This window comes from Cibotium barometz, chromosome 20 (assembly GCF_041138505.1).
Source record: "Cibotium barometz isolate CiBa-2024 chromosome 20, ASM4113850v1, whole genome shotgun sequence".
Classification (NCBI taxonomy): domain Eukaryota; kingdom Viridiplantae; phylum Streptophyta; class Polypodiopsida; order Cyatheales; family Cibotiaceae; genus Cibotium; species Cibotium barometz.
Window position 1 is genome coordinate 46,243,026 of NC_141065.1, and position 24,321 is coordinate 46,267,346.

Genomic DNA, 24,321 nt, shown 5'->3' on the forward strand with positions numbered 1-24,321 from the left:
GCAAACAACCATAGACACAGCCAAGTCAGTGCCAAGATGGTTGCTGAAAACTTGGCAAGAAAGCAAACTTGCAGCTCCACTCACAGGTAGAACAAGGGCTAGTTCCAGCCATGCTTTGAATATACATCGTGGGGAGTCTGCATTAGCAATGGGTGGTCTCTTTGATTCAGAAGAGCCTTCTTCTTATGAAGAAGCACATGAGAATGAGCATTGGTTGCATGCAAGCTGAAATTTCTTCTATCATGAAGAACAATACATGGAATCTTGTGGTATTGCCTAAAGGCAAGCATGTCATTGGAACAAAGTGGGTGTACAAAGTCAAAAGAAAGTCTGATGGTACTATTGACAAGTACAAAGCAAGACTTGTGGCTAAAGGCTACTCCCAAAAAAAGGGAATAGATTATGAAGAGACTTTTGCTCCTACTTCGAGAATGACCACAATAAGATCAGTGATTGCATTGGCTGCTCATAAAGGATGGATAGTGCATCAATTGGACATCAAAACTGCATTCTTAAATGGGGATTTACAGGAGGAAGTATATGTAAATCAGCCCATTGGTTTTGTAGTTCCTGGTGAGGAACATAAAGTATGCAAGTTACACAAAGCATTGTATGGGTTAAAGCAAGCTCCAAGAGCTTGGTATGATAAGATACATACTCATCTAACCAGCCAAGGTTATGAGAATAGTCCAGCTGAAAGCACATTGTATGTGAAGAAAACCGATGCCGATATTCTCATAGTCATCTTGTATGTAGATGACATGCTCATTACAGGTACTAGCAAAGCACAAATTTCAGATTTCAAAGCTGATTTGAAAGCTGAATTTGATATGTCAGATTTGGGGCCTTTACACTACTATCTCGGCATACAGTTTATGCATACAGATGATGGCATTGTTATACAGCAAACTAAGTACATAAAAAGTTTGGTAAAAAGGTTTCACATGGATGAATGTAAGCCCATTTCTACTCCAGTAGAACCAAGTGTACGGCTTACTATGCATGATATTGGAGAACCTTTTGAGGCCGGCATTTATAGCCAGGCAGTGGGATGCCTCATTTACTTGTGTAACACGAGGCCAGACATATCTTTTGGGGTGTCTTTGTTGAGCAAATTCATGCACATCCCAGGCACAGAGCATTGGCAAGCAGTCAAACGCATTTTTCGTTATCTTAAGGGTACCCTGGATCTTGGTTTATTCTATCCCAGGGGGGGCAACTTGCAACTTTATGCATACAGTGATTCAGATTGGGCTGGTGATTATGATACCAGGCGATCCACCAGTGGGAATTGTTTTTTTCTTGGCAGTTCATGCATATCTTGGTTGAGTAAAAAGCAACCCACTGTTGCTACATCTACTTGTGAGGTTGAGTACAGGGCAGAGTACAGGGCAGAGTACAGGGCAGTCTTCACAGCTACAGTAGATTGTGTATGGTTGAGGAGACTATTGGCTGATCTTCGTGAGTGTCAGTTGTCACAAACCCCTATATTCTAGGGACATGCGGATGGGTGTCAAGCCTAGAAACATGCGGATGCATGTATGTATTTTACCTGGGCATGTGTATGGATCATATGAATGGATGCATATGAGTCCAAGGACATGGCAGGACATTTGTGGACTTTCGGGCGGTGCCCGTGTGGATTCCGGCCATGCACACATGGTGTGTTATGATGGCAGGCGGAATATTTTCAAGTACAAGAATGATGATAGGTGGTTCTCCAAGTTTACATGTGCACAATGCATAAATGATGCATGCCATAACTTTATTTTACTTTGTGTGACATTGTCTTGCTGCCTGGACAATGCTTGTTATTTTGGCTTGTGAAGTCCGAGGGACCGGGGACGCCCGGGCACCTTGTGGACACGTGTGCACTCCTGTTTGGGCCTAAAACTGTGGGCTTATGGGTTTTGCAGGTGGTAAGTGCGTCCACACTCAATTTACAGCTTATTTCATTGACTACTAAAGTTTATTGGTTTGCAGGTCCACACTCATTAATAAGTGGCTGGACAACTTATAATGCGTTCGCATTTGGTTGGACCAAAATTAATGAAGTCCGGACAGCTTATGGCCATTTCCCATTTGGTTGGACCTAAACTTATACAAAACAGGACAAATGGAGCACTATGGGCTGGACACCTACCTGGACACCTTATGGGGACACATGTCAGCCTGTATGTGTACCCACCAAGCCCCTTAGGTGGCACTGGAAAAAGGCGCCTCCCTCAAGAGGCCTTTTGGGCTGTTTTATTCATTACTCAACACATTGGAGAGCTGGTTGGAGCTTTGGGAGTTGCTACAGGGCTGGTTGCTTGCTTCCCGGACTCACACAAGCTTGGATAACGATCCCCACACTCTTCTAAAGGGCTGGTTGGTAAATTTCAGACCTGCAATTTCTGGTTATTGCGAGTTTTGGGCTGGTTACAGGTGTCCAAAGTCAACTTGGACAGTACGGGACAACTCTAGGGACCTCCACAGGGCTGTAGAACCCTTTACAGGTGGAATTCTCGCGATAGAAAGTTGCTGTTTTGGACTGGTTATTGCACAAAACAGGCCGGACAGCAATGGAATATGTGAGCATGGATGTGTCTCAAGGTTTCCTGGTATAACAGGTGCTTAGGGCAAGCATTGGGGACACTTGCTTGCGGAGAACACAAGTTTCTAGATCAGTTTCTCGCGTGGAAATAGGGCCTAAAGATCCATTTTAAATCTTGTGCAGGACGGAGTACCTGTGAGGATTGTGATACTCTTGTGCACGGCGGATGTACCTGTGAAGAGGCTTGTGCAGGGCGGATGTACCTGTGTGTAGGGCGGATGTACCTACAGATTCTCTTGTTTGAAATGTATTCATTCATGATGTATTTGGAAGCATCAGGTGCAGGCTGGTGGTGAATCCCCAGGCACCCGTAATCTTGTACTTTGCAGACTCTTTTGGTAATATAACCTAAAGGGGGGGGGGGGGGGGGGGGTCAGCCTATTATCGGCCCCTTTATGTGGTGTACTGTCAATTTCAGCTTTGTGGTTGTAATGCTCAAGTGTTAAGTGCTCAGAATCTTGTTCACATTTATACCATTCCAATACACGTATCCGCCTCCCGTTACATTGGTATCAGAGCTCAGTTTTTCCCCTCATTGGAAAACGGTCTGAGGCTTGGAATCATAAGTGGTGACCTGATTTAAGTGTCATGGACAACCACATTTCTAACAGTGTGGAGAACACACAGGACCGTGAATTTCATGGTACAAGGGATGCAAGAGATGCTGCAGGCAATGATGTCTATGGAGATGCAGGTACTCATGACACTATGCATTCTGATTTGGAATCTTTGAGGCGTCAAGTGCGACGCTATAGGGCTGAAACCGAAGAGCTTAGGTCATTGAAAAATGACCCGGATGTACAAAAGGTGTTGGCTGCGAAGGCAAAGGCTTCGGTCCATGAAGTCACTTTTGAAGCAATTGCAAAGGAAATGGATGTTGAGAAACCCCGAGAGCTTGCACTTGCATACCTAATGGTTAAGGGTGATGTATACACTGAAGCAGATGGTAGTTTGGCTTTCAAGAAGCCACCCCTCATGGCTGCCCGTGGTGATGCACATGATGCACAACAAGCAGAAAGAGCACAGCAAGTGCCAAATGCTGAAAGGACAAGAGTCCCTGGTGCTAGGCTTGATGCAGGTCAAGAGAAGAGTAAGGAAGAGGAATCCTCTACTCATTCCCGCTTTGCTCCAAGAAGACATATCCGTTCTCATGTTGAGCTTTCCACTCATTTGGAGAGTGTGGCTCAAGAGAGAACGAAGAGGGATCGTGAATCTTCATCGCGGCATCATCATCATGCAAATGAACAGGATGTACATAGGGATGCATATAGAAGGAAGAAGCCTCGAGAGTTCAAGTCCGGTGACAAGGTTTGAAAACTTTCAGGGACGGATGGACTCTACCAAAGCACTTGCTTTCATTAGACAGTTTGAGATAGCTTTTTGCAATGAAGACTTTTCGGAAAAGTCTATGCTCAGGCATGTGGGAATGCATCTCAAGGATACGGCAAGTGATTGGTGGCTTGCAAAAATACTTGATGGAAGTGCTGCCCCAACTTGGTCTTCTTTCAAAATTCAGTTTTATGATCAATTCTTACCACCAAACTTTGCAAAGGATGTACGCAAGGAGTGGGATTGGCTGTCCCAAGATGAGGGAGAGTCCGTTGCTTCATACATAGCAAAGTTTTGGAAAATCCTTCTCAAGGTTACTCCCTTCATGAATATTGGAGAGGACGAGAAGAAGAGAAAGTTTGAATCGGGGCTCCATCACATCATTCAACAAAGCTTGGGAGTGTACCCAAATAAGACCATACAAGAGCTTATACACTCAGCCATGATTGCGGAGAACTTGCACATAAAAGCACCCACAAATAAGCCATTTGCAGGTCAAAACAAGAGCAAATTCAGGGCTGGTTATGACCAGAAAAAGGGTGGACAGCCACCTAAGAATGCTCCCAAAGATGGCCGAGATGCAAAGGATGACTCCGAAAAGAAGCCGGGGGGTAAACGCCACAATTTTGGACTCTCAAAACAGCAATTGGAAGAGTACAGGAAGGCTAGAAAATGCTTTAAGTGTGGCAGTAAAGATCATATATATCCTAAATGCCCACAGAATCCTAAGAATGCTGAGCCTGATGTGGAAAAGCCTCTTGTGAATGTTGTACCCGATGTGCAGGGTAATACAGAGCATGAGCCCAAGAGTAGAGTCATATGCAAGGCTTGGGGCAAATTGAAGGATCAGCCCGCTTTGTTTCTTTTTGATGATGCTTCCACATATAACTTTATATCCGTACAGATGGCTGCCGCCATAGGTCTCAATGTGGAAGACATGGGAATGCAAATGAATGCAGATGCCGCCTTTGAGGGCAAACAGGTTGATGTAACTCCGGTCATTGGTAAGCTCCGTGTACATATACAGGACTACCTCGACCATGAGAGCTTTTTAGTGGCTCCTCTTACAGGTTGTGATGTTTTGTTGGGAATGCCCTGGCATCACCGTTTAGAGCCTATTAAGGCTTACAAAGAGAAGAAAATCAGCTTTGTACATAGAGGTCGTGAGCACTCTATAGATGCTGGTACTACTGGAAGTACCATACCTCTTGTAAGCCATGTACAAATTAATAAGGCAATAAAGAAATCAGCTTGTTCTTACTTGGTTTTTGTACGTGATACCATTGAACATTCTAGTGTTGATGTTAGTGCATTAGATCAAGACAAGCTTAACTTTTTGAATGAGTTCAACGATTGTTTTGCAAATGCTTTGCCAGCAAGGTTGCCACCAGGGAGGCCGGAAGATCATTGCATAGATCTAATTCCCGGTAGCTCTCCACCTAATAGGCCACCATACAAGGTGAGTGCTAGTCAACAAGAAGAGATTATGGCACAGGTGAATGAACTTTTGGAAAAGGGTTTGATTCGACCTAGTTCCTCGCCATATTGCTCGCCGGTACTTCTTGTTCAAAAGAAGGATGGTACTTACAGGATGTGTGTTGATTATCGTGCCCTCAATAAGATAACCATCAAGAATCGGTTTTCGATTCCGCGCATTGATGACATCTTGGACAAGCTTGAAGGTTCGGCATGTTTCAGCCGAATAGACCTCAAGAGTGGGTATCATCAAGTGAGAGTGGCACCTCAAGATGTACACAAGACTGCATTTAGGACAGCCTTTGGTCTTTATGAGTTTTTGGTGGTGCCTTTTGGCCTTACAAATGCACCCGCTACCTTCAACAGGATGATGGACAGGGTGTTCAGAAAGCATAGAAAGTTCACAGGTATATTCTTTGATGACATTATTGTATTCTCAAAGAATGAAGCCCAACATCGTGAGCACCTGGCTATTGTGTTTAAAGAGCTTAAGGAAAATCAGCTCTACATAAATGCAAAAAAGAGTGAATTCTTCCTCCCAGAGATTCACTATCTTGGTCACATTGTATCAAAGGATGGTGTGCGCATGGATCCCGCAAAGATACAAGCCATGCAAGAATGGCCAGAGCTGAAATCAGTCCATGAAGTGAGGAGCTTCCTTGGTTTATCAGCTTACTACAGGAGGTTCGTCAAGCATTTTGCTTTCATTGCCGCTCCGTTACATGACTTAACGAAGAAGAAAGCAATCTTTAAATAGACACAAGAAGAGAGAGATGCCTTTCAAAAGTTGAAGAGTGCAACCATCTCGGGACCGGTACTCATTATTCCGGATTTGCACAAACCTTTTGTGGTGGAATGGGATGCATGTGGGGACTGCATAGGGGCTGTTTTGAACCAAGAAGGACATGCCATTGCCTATGAGAGCGGACGCTTGCAACATGCAGAGCTTCACTTACAGGTTTATGAGAAGGAGTTGTTGGCTGTAATTCATGCCCTTACTATTTGGAAACACTATCTTTTAGGGGCTGATTTTATGGTCAAAATTGATCATCAAAGTTTGAGATACTTTTTGACTCAAAGTAAGCTTTCAGAGAAGCATATGAGATGGGCAAATTTCCTCTCAATGTTTCATTTTCAGATTTTACACACTCCAGGGAAAAAGAATGTGGTGGCAGATGCCTTATCTAGACGACCACAGGTTCATGCTATTACAGTTGCATACCATGAGGACTTATCGGATATGCGTAATACTTATCATCTGGATGAGGATTTTGCACATGTATGGACTGAATTACAAGAGGGTATTGCTGTCCCATCTTATGTCATAAGAGATGGATATCTCATGATGCAAAATCGTATGTGTGTGGTAAAGAACCTTCGCCATAAGGTTATGGATGAGTGCCATGCTCCTCCATATGCAGGTCATAGAGGCATTTTGGCCACAGCACAAGCTTTGGAGAGGTATTTCTTTTGGCCAGATATTCGCAAGGATATTGAAGCATATGTACATGAATGTATGGTATGTCAAAAGGTCAAGTTTGATCGACATAAAACACCTGGATTGCTTCAGCCTTTGCCTATATCAAATGAACCATGGGAAAGCATTGCTATGGATTTCATTATGGATTTGCCAAGGACGCCACAGGGAAATGATGCTATTTGGACCATCATTGACAGGTTTAGCAAGCAGGCACATTTCATTCCCGTGCGCAAGACAATAAAGCCAGATCATATGGCTAGGATGTTTTTGGCACAGATATTCAAACACCATGGCATGCCTAAATCTATTGTGGGGGATAGAGATCCTAGAACCACAAGCTTATTTTGGCGCGCATTGTTTGACAATATGGGTACAAAGCTGAGCTTCTCATCAGCTTACCATCCACAGACAGATGGGCAAAGTGAAATAGCAAATTCAGCCGTCCTCGACTTGCTGAAATCTTATGTATCCGACCGCAAATCGGATTGGGAGAAGTATTTACCACTTGTGGAGTTTGCCTACAACAATACGGTACATACTTCTACGGGCAAGGCGCCCTTTGAGATTATCTATGGCAAGGTGGTACTACCACCCATCCTTTGTACAAAGGATGAGATTTTTGCAGCAGATGAGTATGTCAGAGACTTGGATACTGCATTTGCACAGGTACGGACAGCCATAGAGAGGTCTCAAACCAAGATTAAAAAGGCAGCTGATAAGCATAGAAGGGATGTACAATTCAAACAAGGTGATTGGGTCTTGCTGAAATTTGAAAAGGCACGACTTCGGAAGAGGCCAGGGAAAGAGGGAAAGTACCCTAAACTTTCCAACAGATACTATGGACCTTTTCAGATCTTGGAGAAGATCAATGATGTTGCATTTCGGCTTGTACTCCCAGATCATTGGAACATGCATAATGCTTTTGATGTCAGCCTATTGAGGCCTTATGTGGGACCGACACCGTTTGAGCCGGTTTTGGAAGACCCACCCGAGGTGGATGAGCTGGAAGAGATTCTTCAACCTGAACAGATTGTTTTTCACAAGGAACGAAAGCTTGCGGGAGGCAAACTTGTTCGTAGGTACCTTGTGAAGTTCAAGAATTATTCAGCTTTGGATGCGAAATGGATGGATGAGGCCTACTTCGAGGATTACCCAAATCTTTTGAGGGCCTATCTGGAGGCTTTTCAGCTGCGGTCAACTGATTAGAAGCCGGGGGGATGTCACAAACTCCTATATTCTAGGGACATGCGGATGCGTGTCAGGCCTAGAAACATGCGGATGCATGTATGTATTTTACCTGGGCATGTGTATGGATCATATGAGTGGATGCATATGAGTCCAAGGACATGGCAGGACATTTGTGGACTTTCGGGCGGTGCCCGTGTGGATTCCGGCCATGCACACATGGTGTGTTATGATGGCAGGCAGAATATTTTCAAGTACAAGAATGATGATAGGTGCTTCTCCAAGTTTACATGTGCACAATGCATAAATGATGCATGCCATAACTTTATTTTACTTTGTGTGACATTGTCTTGCTGCCTGGACAATGCTTGTTATTTTGGCTTGTGAAGTCTGAGGGACCAGGGACGCCCGGGCACCTTGTGGACACGTGTGTGCACTCCTGTTTGGGCCTAAAACTGTGGGCTTATGGGTTTTGCAGGTGGTAAGTGCGTCCACACTCAATTTACAGCTTATTTCATTTACTACTAAAGTTTATTGGTTTGCAGGTCCACACTCATTAATAAGTGGCTGGACAACTTATAATGCGTTCGCATTTGGTTGGACCAAAATTAATGAAGTCCGGACAGCTTATGGCCATTTCCCATTTGGTTGGACCTAAACTTATACAAAACAGGACAAATGGAGCACTATGGGCTGGACACCTACCTGGACACCTTATGGGGACACATGTCAGCCTGTATGTGTACCCACCAAGCCCCTTAGGTGGCACTGGAAAAAGGCGCCTCCCTCAAGAGGCCTTTTGGGCTGTTTTATTCATTACTCAACACATTGGAGAGCTGGTTGGAGCTTTGGGAGTTGCTACAGGGCTGGTTGCTTGCTTCCCGGACTCACACAAGCTTGGATAACCATCCCCACACTCTTCTAAAGGGCTGGTTGGTAAATTTCAGACCTGCAATTTCTGGTTATTGCGAGTTTTGGGCTGGTTACAGGTGTCCAAAGTCAACTTGGACAGTACAAGACAGCTCTAGGGACCTCCACAAGGCTGTAGGACCCTTTACAGGTGGAATTCTCGCGATAGAAAGTTGCTGTTTTGGACTGGTTATTGCACAAAACAGGCCGGACAGCAATGGAATATGTGAGCATGGATGTGTCTCAAGGTTTCCTGGTATAACAGGTGCTTAGGGCAAGCATTGGGGACACTTGCTCGCGGAGAACACAAGTTTCTGGATCAGTTTCTCGCGTGGAAATAGGGCCTAAAGATCCATTTACATCTTGTGCAGGGCGGAGTACCTGTGAGGATTGTGATACTCTTGTGCAGGGCGGATGTACCTGTGAAGAGGCTTGTGCAGGGCGGATGTACCTCTGTGTAGGGCGGATGTACCTACAGATTCTCTTGTTTGAAATGTATTCATTCATGATGTATTTGGAAGAATCAGGTGCAGGCTGGTGGTGAATCCCCAGGCACCCGTAATCTTGTACTTTGCAGACTCTTTTGGTAATATAACCTATATCATCGGCCCCTTTATGTGGTGTACTGTCAATTTCAACTTTGTGGTTGTAATGCTCAAGTGTTAAGTGCTCAGAATCTCTCCCCAAAGCTGATTAGCATGTCCACTAGCACCCAATTATAGTGTGCATATAGAAAGCATTAAAAGGCCAAGCTTGAGAAGCAACAAGAGAAGCTTTCACAGGTTTCAAGCAACATCTCTCATGCAAAGGATGCATTTGACTGCATTGAGAAATGAGTACAAAAGTTACTTTGCTTGAAATAAGGCCAAGCCCACAGCATGTGATGCAAGGTGGTTCCAAACGTAGTGAACAATATGTTTAGTACATTTGGAAAACGTGCTGAAAAGATTCCGAACGTAGTGAACGCTGCCCCCGATATATATATATATACAAAATTTATAATTTACTTATAAAATTTTGAAATATGAAGTTTGAAGATTCATCAATGAACATTAAAGCACTTACTAATATTATACAACCTTTAGTTTCAATTTTGTGGAAGAGAGAGAGACTTGAGCGTGTGCGGGAGGGGGGGGGAGAGAGAGAGAGAGAGAGAGAGAGAGACTTGAGCGCCGCATAGAGACGCCCGCAGGAGAAGACTTGAGCACCGCACAGAGGCTGCCACATGCACGTAAGGAAAAGCGGGAAAAAAAAACGACGTTGACTTGCGTCCGTTTTTTAACCTAAAAAATCAAAAGTGCACGTTCACTATGTTTCCAAACGTTAGTGAACGTTTCAAACGTTTGCAACGTAGTTTGGATGCAACTATGATGTGATGTCAATGCAGGTGTTCTAGTATGCACTCTTGTAAAAGGTAAACATAACAAGTGAGTTTTTAGACACGTACCCCACATAGAGCATCCCAACTATTGCAAGCAAGATGACCAAGAGAATGAGTGCTGATAGCTGGGCGCCCGTTCCCACTAGGGCTGACAGAAGAACCAAATTTCGAGGCGAACGAAAGACATCACCATGCACCAATTTCCAGCCAGATTCTTCACTAACATCTCTTTCCTATTGATGACAAAAAGCTTTTGTCTTAGCTATGCCACAGGCTCAAAATATCATAATAAATAAATCTTCTTAGCTATTATTTTCAAGCAACACTGAATTGAGGATAATTTATAAGACTGGAATCGCACTTGTCCTGCACAGGAATGCAAACAGTTGTATTGTCCAAATTAATGCAGAAACCAGACAAGGACTGAGCACATTACCAGTGTTTCCAAATCATCTTCTTCTCTAGCATACTTTGCATAATCGTTGCGCAGCGTCCTCATTAGGATCATTGAAACCAATCCAGTGAGGAATATGACCATCATGAAGGAGTTGAAAATTGAGAACCAATGGATCTGAAATGCATTCCCCAACAATGTCAGTGCCTTTCTGTCAGACCGCAGATACTTCCACTTACATAAAAAGATGTAGTCAGCCACACACACAGACAATCCCTTACAAGAAGCAATCTTTGAGCAAAAAGACAAAACAAAGACACTATAGCAAACACAGACACAGCTTACTACACAATGCAACAATTAGAGACGAGTCATCACCAGATATAAGCTGCATTCCATCCTAACAATAACACGATCAACTAAAACCAATTCTAGATCCAAGTGAGAGAAGGCCTGTCACCAATTGGCCGCCCAAGTGGTCTTCCTCTATTTTTGTGCCAAGGTACGGGAGACCAAGGAGCTTCGTGTCGCCCATACTCGCATCCCCTATGGGAGGCCAGGCCTCATGTCACCCGTAGTGTGGCCAGAACGTGGAACCCACTCTCAGAGATCCCAGTTTAGGCTTCCCATTGAGCCACTTCCGTGCACGACAGTTTCATGTTCACACAACTCCAAGTGTATGAGGAGTCGGGACTAGTTGTATTGACTCATTTGGAACTTTATATACAAATAAAATACTCCAATAATATACTTCAGTATTGAGGGGAGGGGGGGTGGAGCCGTTCACGGCCCCAATGGTGGTGTACTGTGCAATGCTTCTCTTTGCAGATTGTCTTGAGCATTGATGTATCTTTCAATGATTGTGTATTGTGGCTAGTTCATTTTAGTGTTGACGAGCGTATTGTTCACGAGACGGTGCTCAAGGACGTTCAGACCTAGTCAATGTAGTTTCAGTGGTATCACAGCACAGTTGTTTCCCTCTTCTCAATGGGGAAACGGTTGTTTGGGCATTGAACTATTGTACACTCTGTTTCAACCCTCGTATCTGCTGTGTCCAGCCCCTTACATAGAGAAGATCTCCGAGGTGTGGAAGACGAAGCAGATGCCTAAGAATGCAACTGGCTGTCAGAAAGGCCAGAGTCCTATAGTAATTTCTGGACCCACTGGGGTGGACCAGACCTCCTCTCAAATCTGAAAGAAGAAGGTACTGTAACACACGAAAGCTCTGGGAGTCTTCTTTCAGCCCTAAACACTCTTGGAAACCCTAAAAACGCAGGTAGAGAGAGAGTAGAGAGAGAGAGAGTGAGAAGTGCTGGAAATTCAGTATATACTATGGTACAAAAAGGGTACATATCTGCAGCCCTTGGCTGCCTTCTTGAAAAGGTGGTAAAACACCCAAAATTCTGCCCTAGACTAGGACCCTACTAATCCAAACCCCTAGTGGGCTGAATGAATAAAACCTTGAGCATGTGGACCTATTTATATGGGTCTTTGGACACTTTATGCTGGCCGACTGCTGGTCGGCCAGTTCCATGTCCATACAAGCCCTTTTAGCCCTGCCCGACTGCTGCTGGTCCTTGTCCTTGATGCGCATGCTGCCCACCCTCTGCTGACGTAAGCCGACAGCTCTTCTGGCAGCCAGCATCCACTGTCCTGCAGTCGACAGCCATCTGATCCATGCTTTGCTCCAAGTCCACTTCAGATGCTACACCTGAAGCTCCTACATTCTGGTTCTACCTATCTTCTACTGGTTCATGGTCTTTATCTGTTTGCCTCTTCTGGATCTAGCCCTGAGAATGTCCATGGCATCTGTGATGCACATGACATCCCCCTCTGCTAAACTTGATGACGGGAATCCAACCTGCTCTTGGATGACTGTCATCATCCCAATCCTTTCCCGAAGTCCCTCTGTCATCATCCATCCCCGGCAAACCTTTTTCTCTGAAAACCCGGCGTGTTCTCCAAACCACTCTGTCTCTGATGAAGATCTATGCATCTGGTCTTCCTCTAGTCCACAATCCATTCCTGCCCTTACTCTGAACACCGTCTTGGTCTTCATTCCTGGAGCTGAGTCTGGCACTCTCACATCACCCTTGGAGAATCAACCTCCCTTGGGACCGTTACCTAAGAACCTATCTGGCTCACGGAACTGCCATCCCCATCTGGTACTGTGGAACACCACCAACAAACCTCCTTGGAGTTCTTCCCGATCTGTGTTCTTGCCTTGGGCTTCGAATCCGTGTACTTTCCTGTACCTTGGACCTGTACACCATCATCTGGGACTGAATCAGTGTTTAGCTTTGCTAAGCCTGATGCTCTGATACCAATGTAACACGCGGAAGCTCTGGGAGTCTTCTTTCAGCCCTAAACACTCTTGGAAACCTTCTGATGCAAAAACGCACCATCTGATGCAAAAACGCAGGTAGAGAGAGAGTAGAGAGAGAGAGTGAAGTGTTGGAAATTCAGTATATACTATGGTACAAAAAGGGTACATATCTGCAGCCCTTGGCTGCCTTCTTGAAAAGGTGGTAAAACACCCAAAATTCTGCCCTAGACTAGGACCCTACTGATCCAAACCCCTAGTGGGCTGAATGAATAAAACCTTGAGCATGTGGACCTATTTATATGGGTCTTTGGACACTTTATGCTGGTCGGCCAGTTCCATGTCCATACAAGTCCTTTTAGCCCTGCCCGACTGCTGCTGGTCCTTGTCCTTGATGCGCATGCTGCCCACCCTCTGCTGACGTAAGCCGACAGCTCTTCTGGCAGCCAGCATCCACTGTCCTACATCCACTGTCCTACAGCCGACAGCCATCTGATCCATGCTTTGTTCCAAGTCCACTTCAGATGCTACACCTGAAGCTCCTACATTCTGGTTCTACCTATCTTCTACTGGTTCATGGTCTTTATCTGTTTGCCTCTTCTGGATCTAGCCCTGAGAATGTCCATGGCATATGTGATGCACATGACAGGTACTGCTACAGAAATGGATGCATCTAGGACAGCAGTGGATGAAGAACAAGCAACCAAATGTGGAGAAGATAATGGAGAGGTTGCAAATACTGATGGAGAAGATGCAGGCAATCCAGCTCGGCTTACTTCCTCCTCCGAGACTCCCGAGGAGGCCCTTGCTTTGCCGCAGTGGTTATGGAAGCCGGGGATGTCTTCTATCGAGCGGAACAAAACTTGGGTGTTAGTTCCATGCCCATTACATCGGAAGGTCATCAGTGTCAAATGGAATTTTAAAGTCAAGTTTCATTCCAATGGTACTTTGGGTAAGTGCTCGCCTTGTTGCTTGTGGTTATGCTCAAAAAGCTGGCGAGGACTTTGATAAGACGTTTGCACCTACAGCCAGGTATACCACCATTCGAATTGTATTAGCCTTGGCTACTCGTTTTGGATGGCCCATCTTTCAGATGGATGTTAAATCTGTTTTTCTGAATAGAGATTTTAGAAGAGGTATATGTTGAGCAACCTCCAAGATCTGAGATTCAAGGACACACAGATCATGTTTATTTATTGCGAAAGGCTCTATTTGGTCTAAAACAAGCACCCCGTACTTGGTATCAGAAGATTGATGCCTTCTTGATTTCACTTGGCTTTGAGAGAGCTTATCCAGATTCAACCTTTATGTCTTTCTCTTTGTGCTATATGTGGATGATCTCATGGTTACAGGATCTGCTTCTCAGTTGGTCACTCATGTTCAATCTCAGCTTTCACTGCAGTTTGAGATGACTAATCTTGGATTACTTCATTACTTTCTTGGTCTTGAAGTATGGCAGCGCAATGATTGCATTCAAGGGCTTGGATCCCTTCCAAATCATGAGCTAATTAATCATAGTGATAACTTCTTCAGCTGTTACTATAGGAGTAGGAGTAGATAAGGTGAAGTGTTTCACCTCCTTTCTCTACTCTTTGCACACTTCAATGGTCTTTAGGGTTAGCATTCATTAATAGTCATCAAGCACGCTTCCAGAATTAGCATGTTACAGCCCATCAACAGCATCGCACAGTTGACAAGTGCACTACAGCTAGACTATAGAGCGTATGGCCACCCCCTAGCACATGACCGTGTGCACATGTGCATGGAGGGGGTGGGGTGGGGTGGGGTGGGGCGGGGCGGGGGGCTGGTGTTTTTATGTGTGTCTCTGTGTGTGTGCCCACGCGCGCGGAAAGGTTATAGAGTTTACATCAAGCATCAAATCCACTGATTTCTCCATGATTCACTCCACCTCTTTTCCCTGATTCTCTCCACCTCTTCACTTTTCCCAGAATATCGATTTAGCTTCCAAAGGACATAAATCTTGTAGGATCGTGTGGCCAAGACCCAAGGGTTTACAAAACGCGTGCACTGTAATTTGTGCACCAATTACCAAATCATTCATTGATATGTATGCTTGTGAGAAAAAAATGTGGAAGTGAACAAATTAACACAAAATGGCAGCACTTAAAAGATTGTGTGTGTGTGTGTGTGTGTGTGTGTGTGTGTGTGTGTGTGTGCACGCGCGTGTGCATGTGTGTGTGTGGACCGGATCGTTTTGGGATCATGTAAAGCGAGACCTGAAGCAAACAGCTTTACCTGGTGCTCAAAGAAAGGGTAGTCCAAATACGCATCAAATCGCCTTGCAAAAGTGATGTCTGTTTCCAACCAACTGACTGAATAGGTGAGATCCAAAGACTTTCCAGCCACCAATTGCTGAGGACTATCTTGGGTAAGGTTGACTTGAATAATCTGGTTTGGAATCAGATTCAGGTATTCCCAGTGTAACAAATCATCATTTTTTACAAGCTTTCTAACAGCACAGATCCTTGATTTTGTTATATGATACCTGGTTATCATTATACTTGATGAAAAATTTCTTGTGAGTATAGAGAAGGTGCTTTGAATCCTCATTCTTTTCAGGATGATACTCACCGACAAACCCTACAAGATCAAAGTTGCAAACCATACATATCATTCTGCCCTTGTATTTGAATATTATAAAGTTCATCTACTATGATATTTACATACCCCATAGAGGCAGGTCATCTGGAAGTAACGCCCACAGATGCCACATGAGTTGCAAGATGCCAAATAACCATATAGCAAGTTAAAATTGTTTTACCTTGTAAAACGCGTTCACATCAAATAACAATTGAAGAGGAAGCTTGTATTTAATTACAGACCCATGAAAAACTCGAACCAGTATGTGTTTTCGATGGCATCCTTGAACTCTTGTACTTTGCCTGCATCCAATTCAAGCTTACATATGGTATTCCGCTTGACATTTCCTGCAATGATATGCATATTTTATGTTAACAGCAACTTGAAAATTTTTCAGTAACATGATACCTTGAGAAGCTTAGATATGCCAAATAATCAAGAACCAGATAAAAGGTTGAAAAAACATAAGGATTCACACTGATTAAATCACCTTTGAATTTGATGTCAATTTGGCTGTCAATCAGCTCGTTCCCTTCCAAGACCTCACCAAGTCCACCCCACTTATGGACAGGATTTTCAGTTCCTGCCGAGCAGAATGGTAAGCTGTAGTAATTGTAAGTCTCTTGAGGGTTGTAGTATGGCCCAACCTTGTTCACCCACAGCACAACTCGTTCTTGTTCTGCATACTGTAAAGGCAAGAATTATGTGATTGCCTATTACAATAGGGTATAGATTTACAAACTATAATTTACTATATATTTAATCGCCCCAACACACATGATCCAATCCCAAATGACTGAGAGCCCTAGGTTTCTCAACCCCAATTTCCTGGATGCTCCATACCAAGATCAATTAACATAAAAGAGAGTGATTGTTCCAAGCCCTACTTGTTGTATATATGTTAGTCGCATGGAACGGAACCAAAACTGCTGATGTATGCACAATGGAAACAGCTGGGAAACGGCAGGTCTTTTAACAAAATATAGTAGGTTCGAAAAGTAATAATGTTAAAAACATAAAATTGATTTTAAAAATTGTGTGTGTGAGAGAGAGAGAGAGAGGAGAAACTTGGAGTAGATTAGGAGACAACAAGGAAATTTGAGGAAAATCAAAACTTAGTTGGGGGGAAAACTTGAGGTGAGAGAAGGAGATGGGAAATTGGAAAAGCTAGAGAAAACAAATTTCCGCAATTCTGAAACGGCCATTTACTGTTAATATGCTCCAAGATCCTCCATATATGGATGTTCACTCCAAACACTGATTACACAGATGTCCATATTGAATCCTAATCACTCCAAACCCTAACTGCCTGACTGTTCACTGCAAATAATAATTATCAGAATGTTCACTCCAAACCCCACTTCTTTGAGTATTGACTTTCAACCCCTAATGGTATAAAGCTTCTCCCCAAACCCTAATTGACCAACTTCACAGAGAATCTCCTCCATTGCAATAATTTTAACGCAGCGAATCTGCAAGATCCAAGTATTTCACAGCCGACGAGAAACAGAACAAGCAGATCTCAAAAGGAAAATACGCCATAGCAGATCCCGGTAAAGAAAACAACGCGCTCGAACACAAGAAACATCATAATAAAGATTACCTTATGGTCGTAATCTCCTGCAGAAGCTGCGTGCAGAGACAGCAGAAGAAGGGCCAGCAGAGAGACTGATGGCCATGGCGATCGGAGCATGGCGATGTCTGGAAGGAGAACACTCAAGATAAACACTGTGTGAGCTTGTGCCGTAGAAGAACAGGAGGAGGAGGTGGCCAGTAATCGAGAAGTTATTGGCCTCCCCAAAAATTTGGACTCTTAGACTCCGAGATCTGCTCCACCTCACTTCAACCGAGCAGGCACATTTTTATGAGTCGTGGGATGCTTCTTTATTATTAATTAATTAATTTGAAGCGAGCAAGGACATTTTTATGAGTCGTGGGATCCTTCTTTATTTATTTATTTGTAGGTTTTCCTGAAATTTTAGCAAATTTTGGAGCTAAAATAAAAGTAAAACACTTTTCAAGTTTTATATTAATACAAATTTGGAAGCCCTTTCAATATACTTTGTGAGGTTTTGCTTTACACGTATGAATGTCCAACTCGATGTTTTAGTTCTAAGGACTTTCTAAAATGTTTGCTTTTTTCCCCCCAAGGACAAAAATATTTGCGCTTTGAGTAATGATAGATTATAAAATCCATGTTAAAAATTGTATCCTATTTTGATGGAGAGATAAGAGCATTTGTGACAAAGATATCTCTAAGGCAGATTGTAGAGAAAGATGGCAACAAGGTAGCATGCACACATGTAAGCGAGAGTGTGCATGCACATACTTTGAGAGACTTGAAGCTTATCATTGCCTGCTTATATTGATCAAACCTTATAATCTAGAAGGTGCACTAAGGAATAGTTCTGAGAATCGGCCCTTTGATCTTGCAATCATCAACTTTGAGGTACTTCACTCTTCTCCTCTAATTTCGATAGTTTTTTAGGTACTTTGACTTAGTTGAAGAATCGGCCCTTTGATCGTGCAATCATCGACTTTGAGCTACTTCACTCTTCTTCTCTAATTTCAATAGCTTTTTAGGTACTTCAACTTAGTTGATTCTCGTAGATTTATTTAAACAAGGGGAGGGGTAGCTTAGTGATATATAACCACAGGTTCAAACTACCCAAGGCGTACTCAGAGAACCTTTTTGTTGGAGTAACCCAATAAGAAGTTGGTCACCACATAATAATGACTCAAGTAATCTCTGCTCTCCTTCATCCACTATGTATACCATCAATCCAAATAAAAGTTTTAAACCAATGTGATTAATGAGGGATTAGTAATCATGGTTCCCATCGTGGGACTCGGATTCATGGTTCCCATTGTCAAGCTTGGATGGTGGATTAGGAGTTTATACAATCACTCAAGCTAGGGATAGAACATCCAACAAACTTTAACATCGAGCTTAGTATTCAAACTTTATCATCAAGCTTGATTACTCAAGCTATGGATAGAACATCCAACAAACTTTATCATCAAGCTTAGTAATCAAGCAAGAGAAAAACCAATGTGATTAAGGAGGGATGTACTTGTGATATTGGACTTGAGTTCATGTTTCATTGTCAAACTCCCTAGCTTTCACTAACCTTTAATGCAATCTTAAGAAGTCCATGGCTTAGGTCGATAGTGGTAATCCATGACTCTAGCAGCCAAAATAGGGAAAGGACCATAAGGATTGATTTACATAAATGGGTCTTAAGTTAGTGGTAATTAGGAATTTTGGCATAGTCTATAACACCATTTGCATGAATGGGTCTTAAGTCGATGGTAGTTAGGAATTTTGACATAGTACCATTGAGAGAATCTATGTTAGTTCACAAGTTGATGACTATGATGTCCATAGGGATGAGCATATTAATTGGATGCAAGAACTAGCAGCTATACATAGCCCACACATTTACCAACATGGGGTAGAAGAGGCTAGCATCTAAGAATGAGTAGTACCATTGAGAGAATCTATGATAGTTCACAAGTCGATGAGTAATATGGAGGCAGTTGATAAACCGAGCAATCAAAATGAGCGACCCCAAAAACCGAGCAAAAATCGTTGGATTTTTACTTCATAGAGCTAGCAAGACTATTGTTCCAGCCTTATAAATATTGAGATTCTTTATCCACTTCCTTTCCCTTAGTATTATCTTATTAGCATTAGAGGTATCAAGCTTGCTCTAGGATTAATAGAATGACTTAATATAGCATATATTATGGCATATTGAAACCTCACTGTCATGCATGTGGGTCATCACAAATATTCTCAATTCTCCAATAAATTCAAACTAAAATTCACTATGAACTATTGTAACACCATCATAGGCATAGTATAAACAAAAATGTTTGTTTTCAAAATTATATAACTCCTGATAAATAAGCAGTTGTAATCCCATCTAATCCTCTTCACACTCATCATCTATATAAAGCCACTCTTTTTTTTATGCCGGTGTTCACCCTTCCATGCATCATATCTCCTGTCCATGGCCATTTCTTTAGCCATGAATTCTACATAGATGGGCAGGTGGCTACATGAAACGTGAATTTGATAATTTAATGAGTGCTCATTCCTTACATGTCATGGGACCTTTTGTACTTCTTGAAGAAATAATTAAAAAACTCACAAATACATCATAGATTAAAGCATAGACTTGCATCAAATTGATATGAAAGAGCATATCATAATATAAACAAGGGAGATAGAACAGCATCACCATCAAGACAAGTTTGGGTGCAATCTCCTCCACTTCCATGACATGAGTATTTTTTAGAATTCTTATTCAATAAATAGGGGGGGTTTTTTGGCGAGCAATTACGGGTGAGCATAAACCCAAATATGACAAGTAATTTTTTAATAAGGTTTTTTTAATAAGGGGGACTCTCGGTCTATTCTCTCTCTCTCTCTCTCTCTCTCTCTCTCTCTCTCTCTCTCTTTATCAGTCTCTCTCTTTATCAGTCTCTCTCTCTATTGCACACTTTTGCGAGATATTGATGATAGTCGCTTCCATACCTGAGACATTGAATACAAAATCTGTGTCTCTCTCTTTCTCTTTCTCTCTCTTTCTCTCTCTCTCTCTCTCTCTCTCTCTCTCTCTCTCTCTCTCTCTCTCTCTCTCTCTCTCTGTGTGTCTTAATAGCAAAATAAAATTACTTCAATAAAATGATACAAGCTCAAATAAAATTACTCCATTGAAATTGTTCCAATAAAATGACACCCCAAAACATTTTTGCACATCCCATATATCTTTGAAGTTAAATTAGGAACATGAGTTGTCCACTAAACCAATTCAGGGTAGGTTCGTTCTCTGCATAGACATTCGGTTACGTCCCTTTCTGTCAAAATTGGTTGGTGAATAAACATATTTTCATTTTGGCTCAATCCCATGACTCTCATGTACACAAAGTACAAGTGCTTACATGCTAAGTAGGGTTTTTACTGGTTGACCCTTCCCAAAAAATATGGACATGAGCATGATGGATGCATTTTGATATGCACATTATAACTTCCCACATGAGAACCTTCTCCAAAAGTCTCAATGGTGAAAGCCTTATGTTTAGAAGATTGAAACACCTACACTTGTGTAACTTGTGCATTTATGTCTAGTGCTTTCTTGATCCTTTTTGCAGCTTCTTCTAAAATGTTTGTTCTGTATCTCGTGCAACGACCATCTCTAAACATATTTTCATTTTTGAATGTGTTTTCTCTCCTTTAGGCACTTCTGGTTAACTTGAGCTCAATGGAGTTTGTTGCTCCCTTCCCAATGGCTTACTCTATAAGTTATACCCCGCAAGCATCAATGCATTTACCTCCTCAACTGTCAGATTTGTTCCTTCAGCCAACTGGCCATATAGTAGGTATATTGTATGAGGGATGGTTAATGTTCTTGTCCATAGCCCATGTATGCACGATGTCATTATTGCAAAACCACATCATTTGACTAGTTTTCCCAGCAGCATGGGACCTTGTTGAAAAAAATGATGGTGCACGTACTCCTTTTGCACATCCTTCAATCATGCGACCACACTTACTACTACCTATATAACCCAAACACTTTACTACTACCTATATAACCCAAACACTTTACTTTGCTACCCTTTGCAGTTCTTCTAATTGCCCAAAATGTCTTGTGTATGGGTGCTTCATTTATGATTTTGTCACTTGATTCATTTCTTGTGTCCACATCTTCGTTCATGAAGGGTATTTTCATGCGACATTTAATAGACTTCCTATCTCTCACATGCACGTTGTACTCAAGTCTATGACTAGCATCATCATCCATATTAATTACATTACATTGTTGTCTCTTGTGTCGGGCTGATTCTCGATCACCTGCCAAAGGAGTTAGTCACCCTTGAGCTAGTGCAACCTTTTTTGTTAACTTGGTTCGCCACTTCTCGCACATGCTCTTATGCACGCCTTGGAATAACATACTTTGTGGTATGTATATTTAGGCTTTGTGCCTAATGAAATAAACATGAGTGTTCTAGACCTTTCATTTCTTGTCCTTCATTGTAGACTTCTCTAATGGCATTCTAATTTGCTTGGGCTTCATTTGCCATGAAAGCAAAGAAGTATGCCTTTTCAAATCCGTGTGCCACCATGACATTATTTATGCGCACTCCCAAAACAATACTTGGGAAGTCTTGTCCTCCTCTTTCATCTCGCAAGTTGCAATAGTTAGAAGCTCTTGCAAGCTGTAACTAAAAGTCAATATGCTAAAAGAGGTAATAACAAAAAACTATTTTTTTTAAAAGCCATTATTTTTAGCGACAAGCCATTGTTACTACCTTGGGTCATAAACGTGACAAGCCATTGTTACCCAATCCATGGTGTGTCTAGTGTGGTCAAATTTGATCCAAGATCTTCTTAGATCACCATTCCCTAAACGCCTCATTTTATTGACGAGTTTGACACCTGAGGCTAGTCCTTTAGCAGACATCTTGAAAATAAAACAACGTTCAGTTTCATTCCCTTGACTTGGAAATCGGCTTCCATGGAAGAAGTCATAATTGCAATCCCTCTTCAAACATAGCAAGTCATCATAGCCAAATAATGACTTAGGTGGTCCTTGGCGTGCATGAGCTACTGACCTTCGAAACCTGAAAGAAAGGAAATTTTAATCATTTTATATATATGGCCTTAACAAATGCTCGTCTAATTTAACTCACCACTTGTTCTCAACTAGCGAGCCGAGTTCTTCTAGCACATTATTGAATTCTTTATTGCTAAGCTCATGTCCTTGATCTCCTTCTTGGATTAATAAAGTTAGCACCAACTCCTTGGCAACACACATCTGCAGCTTCCTTGGACCATCACCTGCATCTACTGTAATTACTCTTTGAACCATTGATTTAGTCTTATCAAGCAATGCCTTTGATGTTTTGGCTTGGACACCATGTGAATGAATTCCAGTGTGTATTAGAGGCCGTGTTAGACTATCATCACTAGGCATGACATAATACGCATAGCACGCACAAGATGGCTTGCAAGTAGCTGGCTTTTGCAATAGCGACAATTGAGCTTTCCATCAATAATGACTAGGACACCAACTTCACAAGTTTTCTTTATGCACCCTTTGAAACTAATGTCATTAGGGAAGCCATTGTTCAAATACCATAGCCTAACATAACCAACCCATATTAGTATCCGAATTGGGGGGGAGGGGGGCTAAAACTAGATCAACACATAATACAAATATGCAATGAACCAATCAAATGAACATATGTGAAATAAGTCTATGTGTCCCATACCACAAAGGCGCACATAAGAGACATACATACATAAGATGGTAAAAGATAGAAGACATAAATGTGTCTGGAGTAAGAACATGAAACAAATCTAATATCCCATACCACCAGATTAATTCCACATAATACTTCTTCAGAATATAAGTTTGAGATGGAGTAGCCACTTCCCTTTGAAACTTAAATTTCGACACAAATTTTATTTATCTTAAAATTTTATTTCAGTTATGGAATTTGAACTAATCTTAATGTTTAATCTATGGTTTACTAAGAAATGCTTAGGTTTTAAAAAATATTATAGAAATGCTTAAAGAAATATAGAACAAATGTGAAAAGTTTACAAAAAGAAGTGAATATATACACACCTCCATCATTGTGGTGATTGAAATTATCTGTCAAAAATAATTTTAACACTCCAAAGAGATGTGAATCGTTATGGTTTCTATGGATAGGCAATATAAAGTTGTTGAACATAATTCATGAGAAACTTAACATCATAAGAATAAAAGATGAATTGATTCTGGATATAAAGATAGGAATTACTAACCTTGAGTTGAAAAGTTATTTAAGAGGGTGTGAGATTGTAATAAACAATAGATTTTTCAATACATCCAAAGTTTAAGCACAAATATGAATATGAATGACTAGTAATAGTTCTAACAATCTTGATTAATAACATGAAAACATGAATTTAACTATTTCATAATAAGTCTTTCTTATGAATCAAAATAACAAAATTCAAGACATAAACAAGTTAATGTGAAAAGGTATTACTAGGGAAGGATAGGTCATATGTGATTTCTTAATGTCATAAAGAAGGTCTTTAGAGTAAGGAGGATTTAGGGTGTGTACCATCTTTCAAGGAAGGAATTGTAATCATAGGTTTGGGTTAATGAAGCTCCATGGGAATTGACATGTTCACTAGGAGGACATGATAAAAATTTAAAGCACAAGTTCTAGAGTCTCTAATTCAGATTAGGCTGAACAAATTAAAGTTTTACAAAATGTAAGGCATAATTTCATTAAAGTTTGTATAAATACCTTTATAAGATATTTATAGGAAGCGTTGCTCAATTTTGAGGAAACCAACCTTTTGTTTTTAAAACGGTTTAAGTAAACAAATCTAAATCATGTACTTTACCTTAATATCAAACGAGATGATGAAAATATGATGAAAATATTAATTTAAATTTAAATTTTAAAAAATAGATATGAAACTTGGCAATCATAAGATTGAGGCAAGAGTAAGAAGGTCGCACCTTACATATATTCAATTGCAATGATGTTCTACATTGAGAATTCCTCATTTTTGGAAATCATAGAGAAAAGTGAGAAAGCAGTGTGAATTGATTGAAATATAATTTTTGTA

The 24,321-nt window shown here is 41.7% G+C and overlaps 1 protein-coding gene across 1 annotated transcript in view; it reads right to left on the minus strand.

Annotated features, from left to right (window-relative positions):
- Window positions 1–17,516, minus strand: part of LOC147627937 (transmembrane 9 superfamily member 1-like) — a 33,875-nt gene extending 16,359 nt beyond the window's left edge. Inside the window, exons 1-8 of the mRNA XM_086814910.1 lie at window positions 17,278–17,516; window positions 16,165–16,360; window positions 15,917–16,021; window positions 15,762–15,779; window positions 15,580–15,674; window positions 15,330–15,482; window positions 10,793–10,927; window positions 10,423–10,589 (exon numbers count right to left, since the gene is read on the minus strand). Coding sequence (XP_086671036.1) covers window positions 10,423–10,589; window positions 10,793–10,927; window positions 15,330–15,482; window positions 15,580–15,674; window positions 15,762–15,779; window positions 15,917–16,021; window positions 16,165–16,360; window positions 17,278–17,367 — 959 coding nt within the window. The 5' untranslated portion in view covers window positions 17,368–17,516. The remainder of the gene's footprint in view (window positions 1–10,422; window positions 10,590–10,792; window positions 10,928–15,329; window positions 15,483–15,579; window positions 15,675–15,761; window positions 15,780–15,916; window positions 16,022–16,164; window positions 16,361–17,277) is intronic.
- Window positions 17,517–24,321: the final 6,805 nt, after the last annotated feature.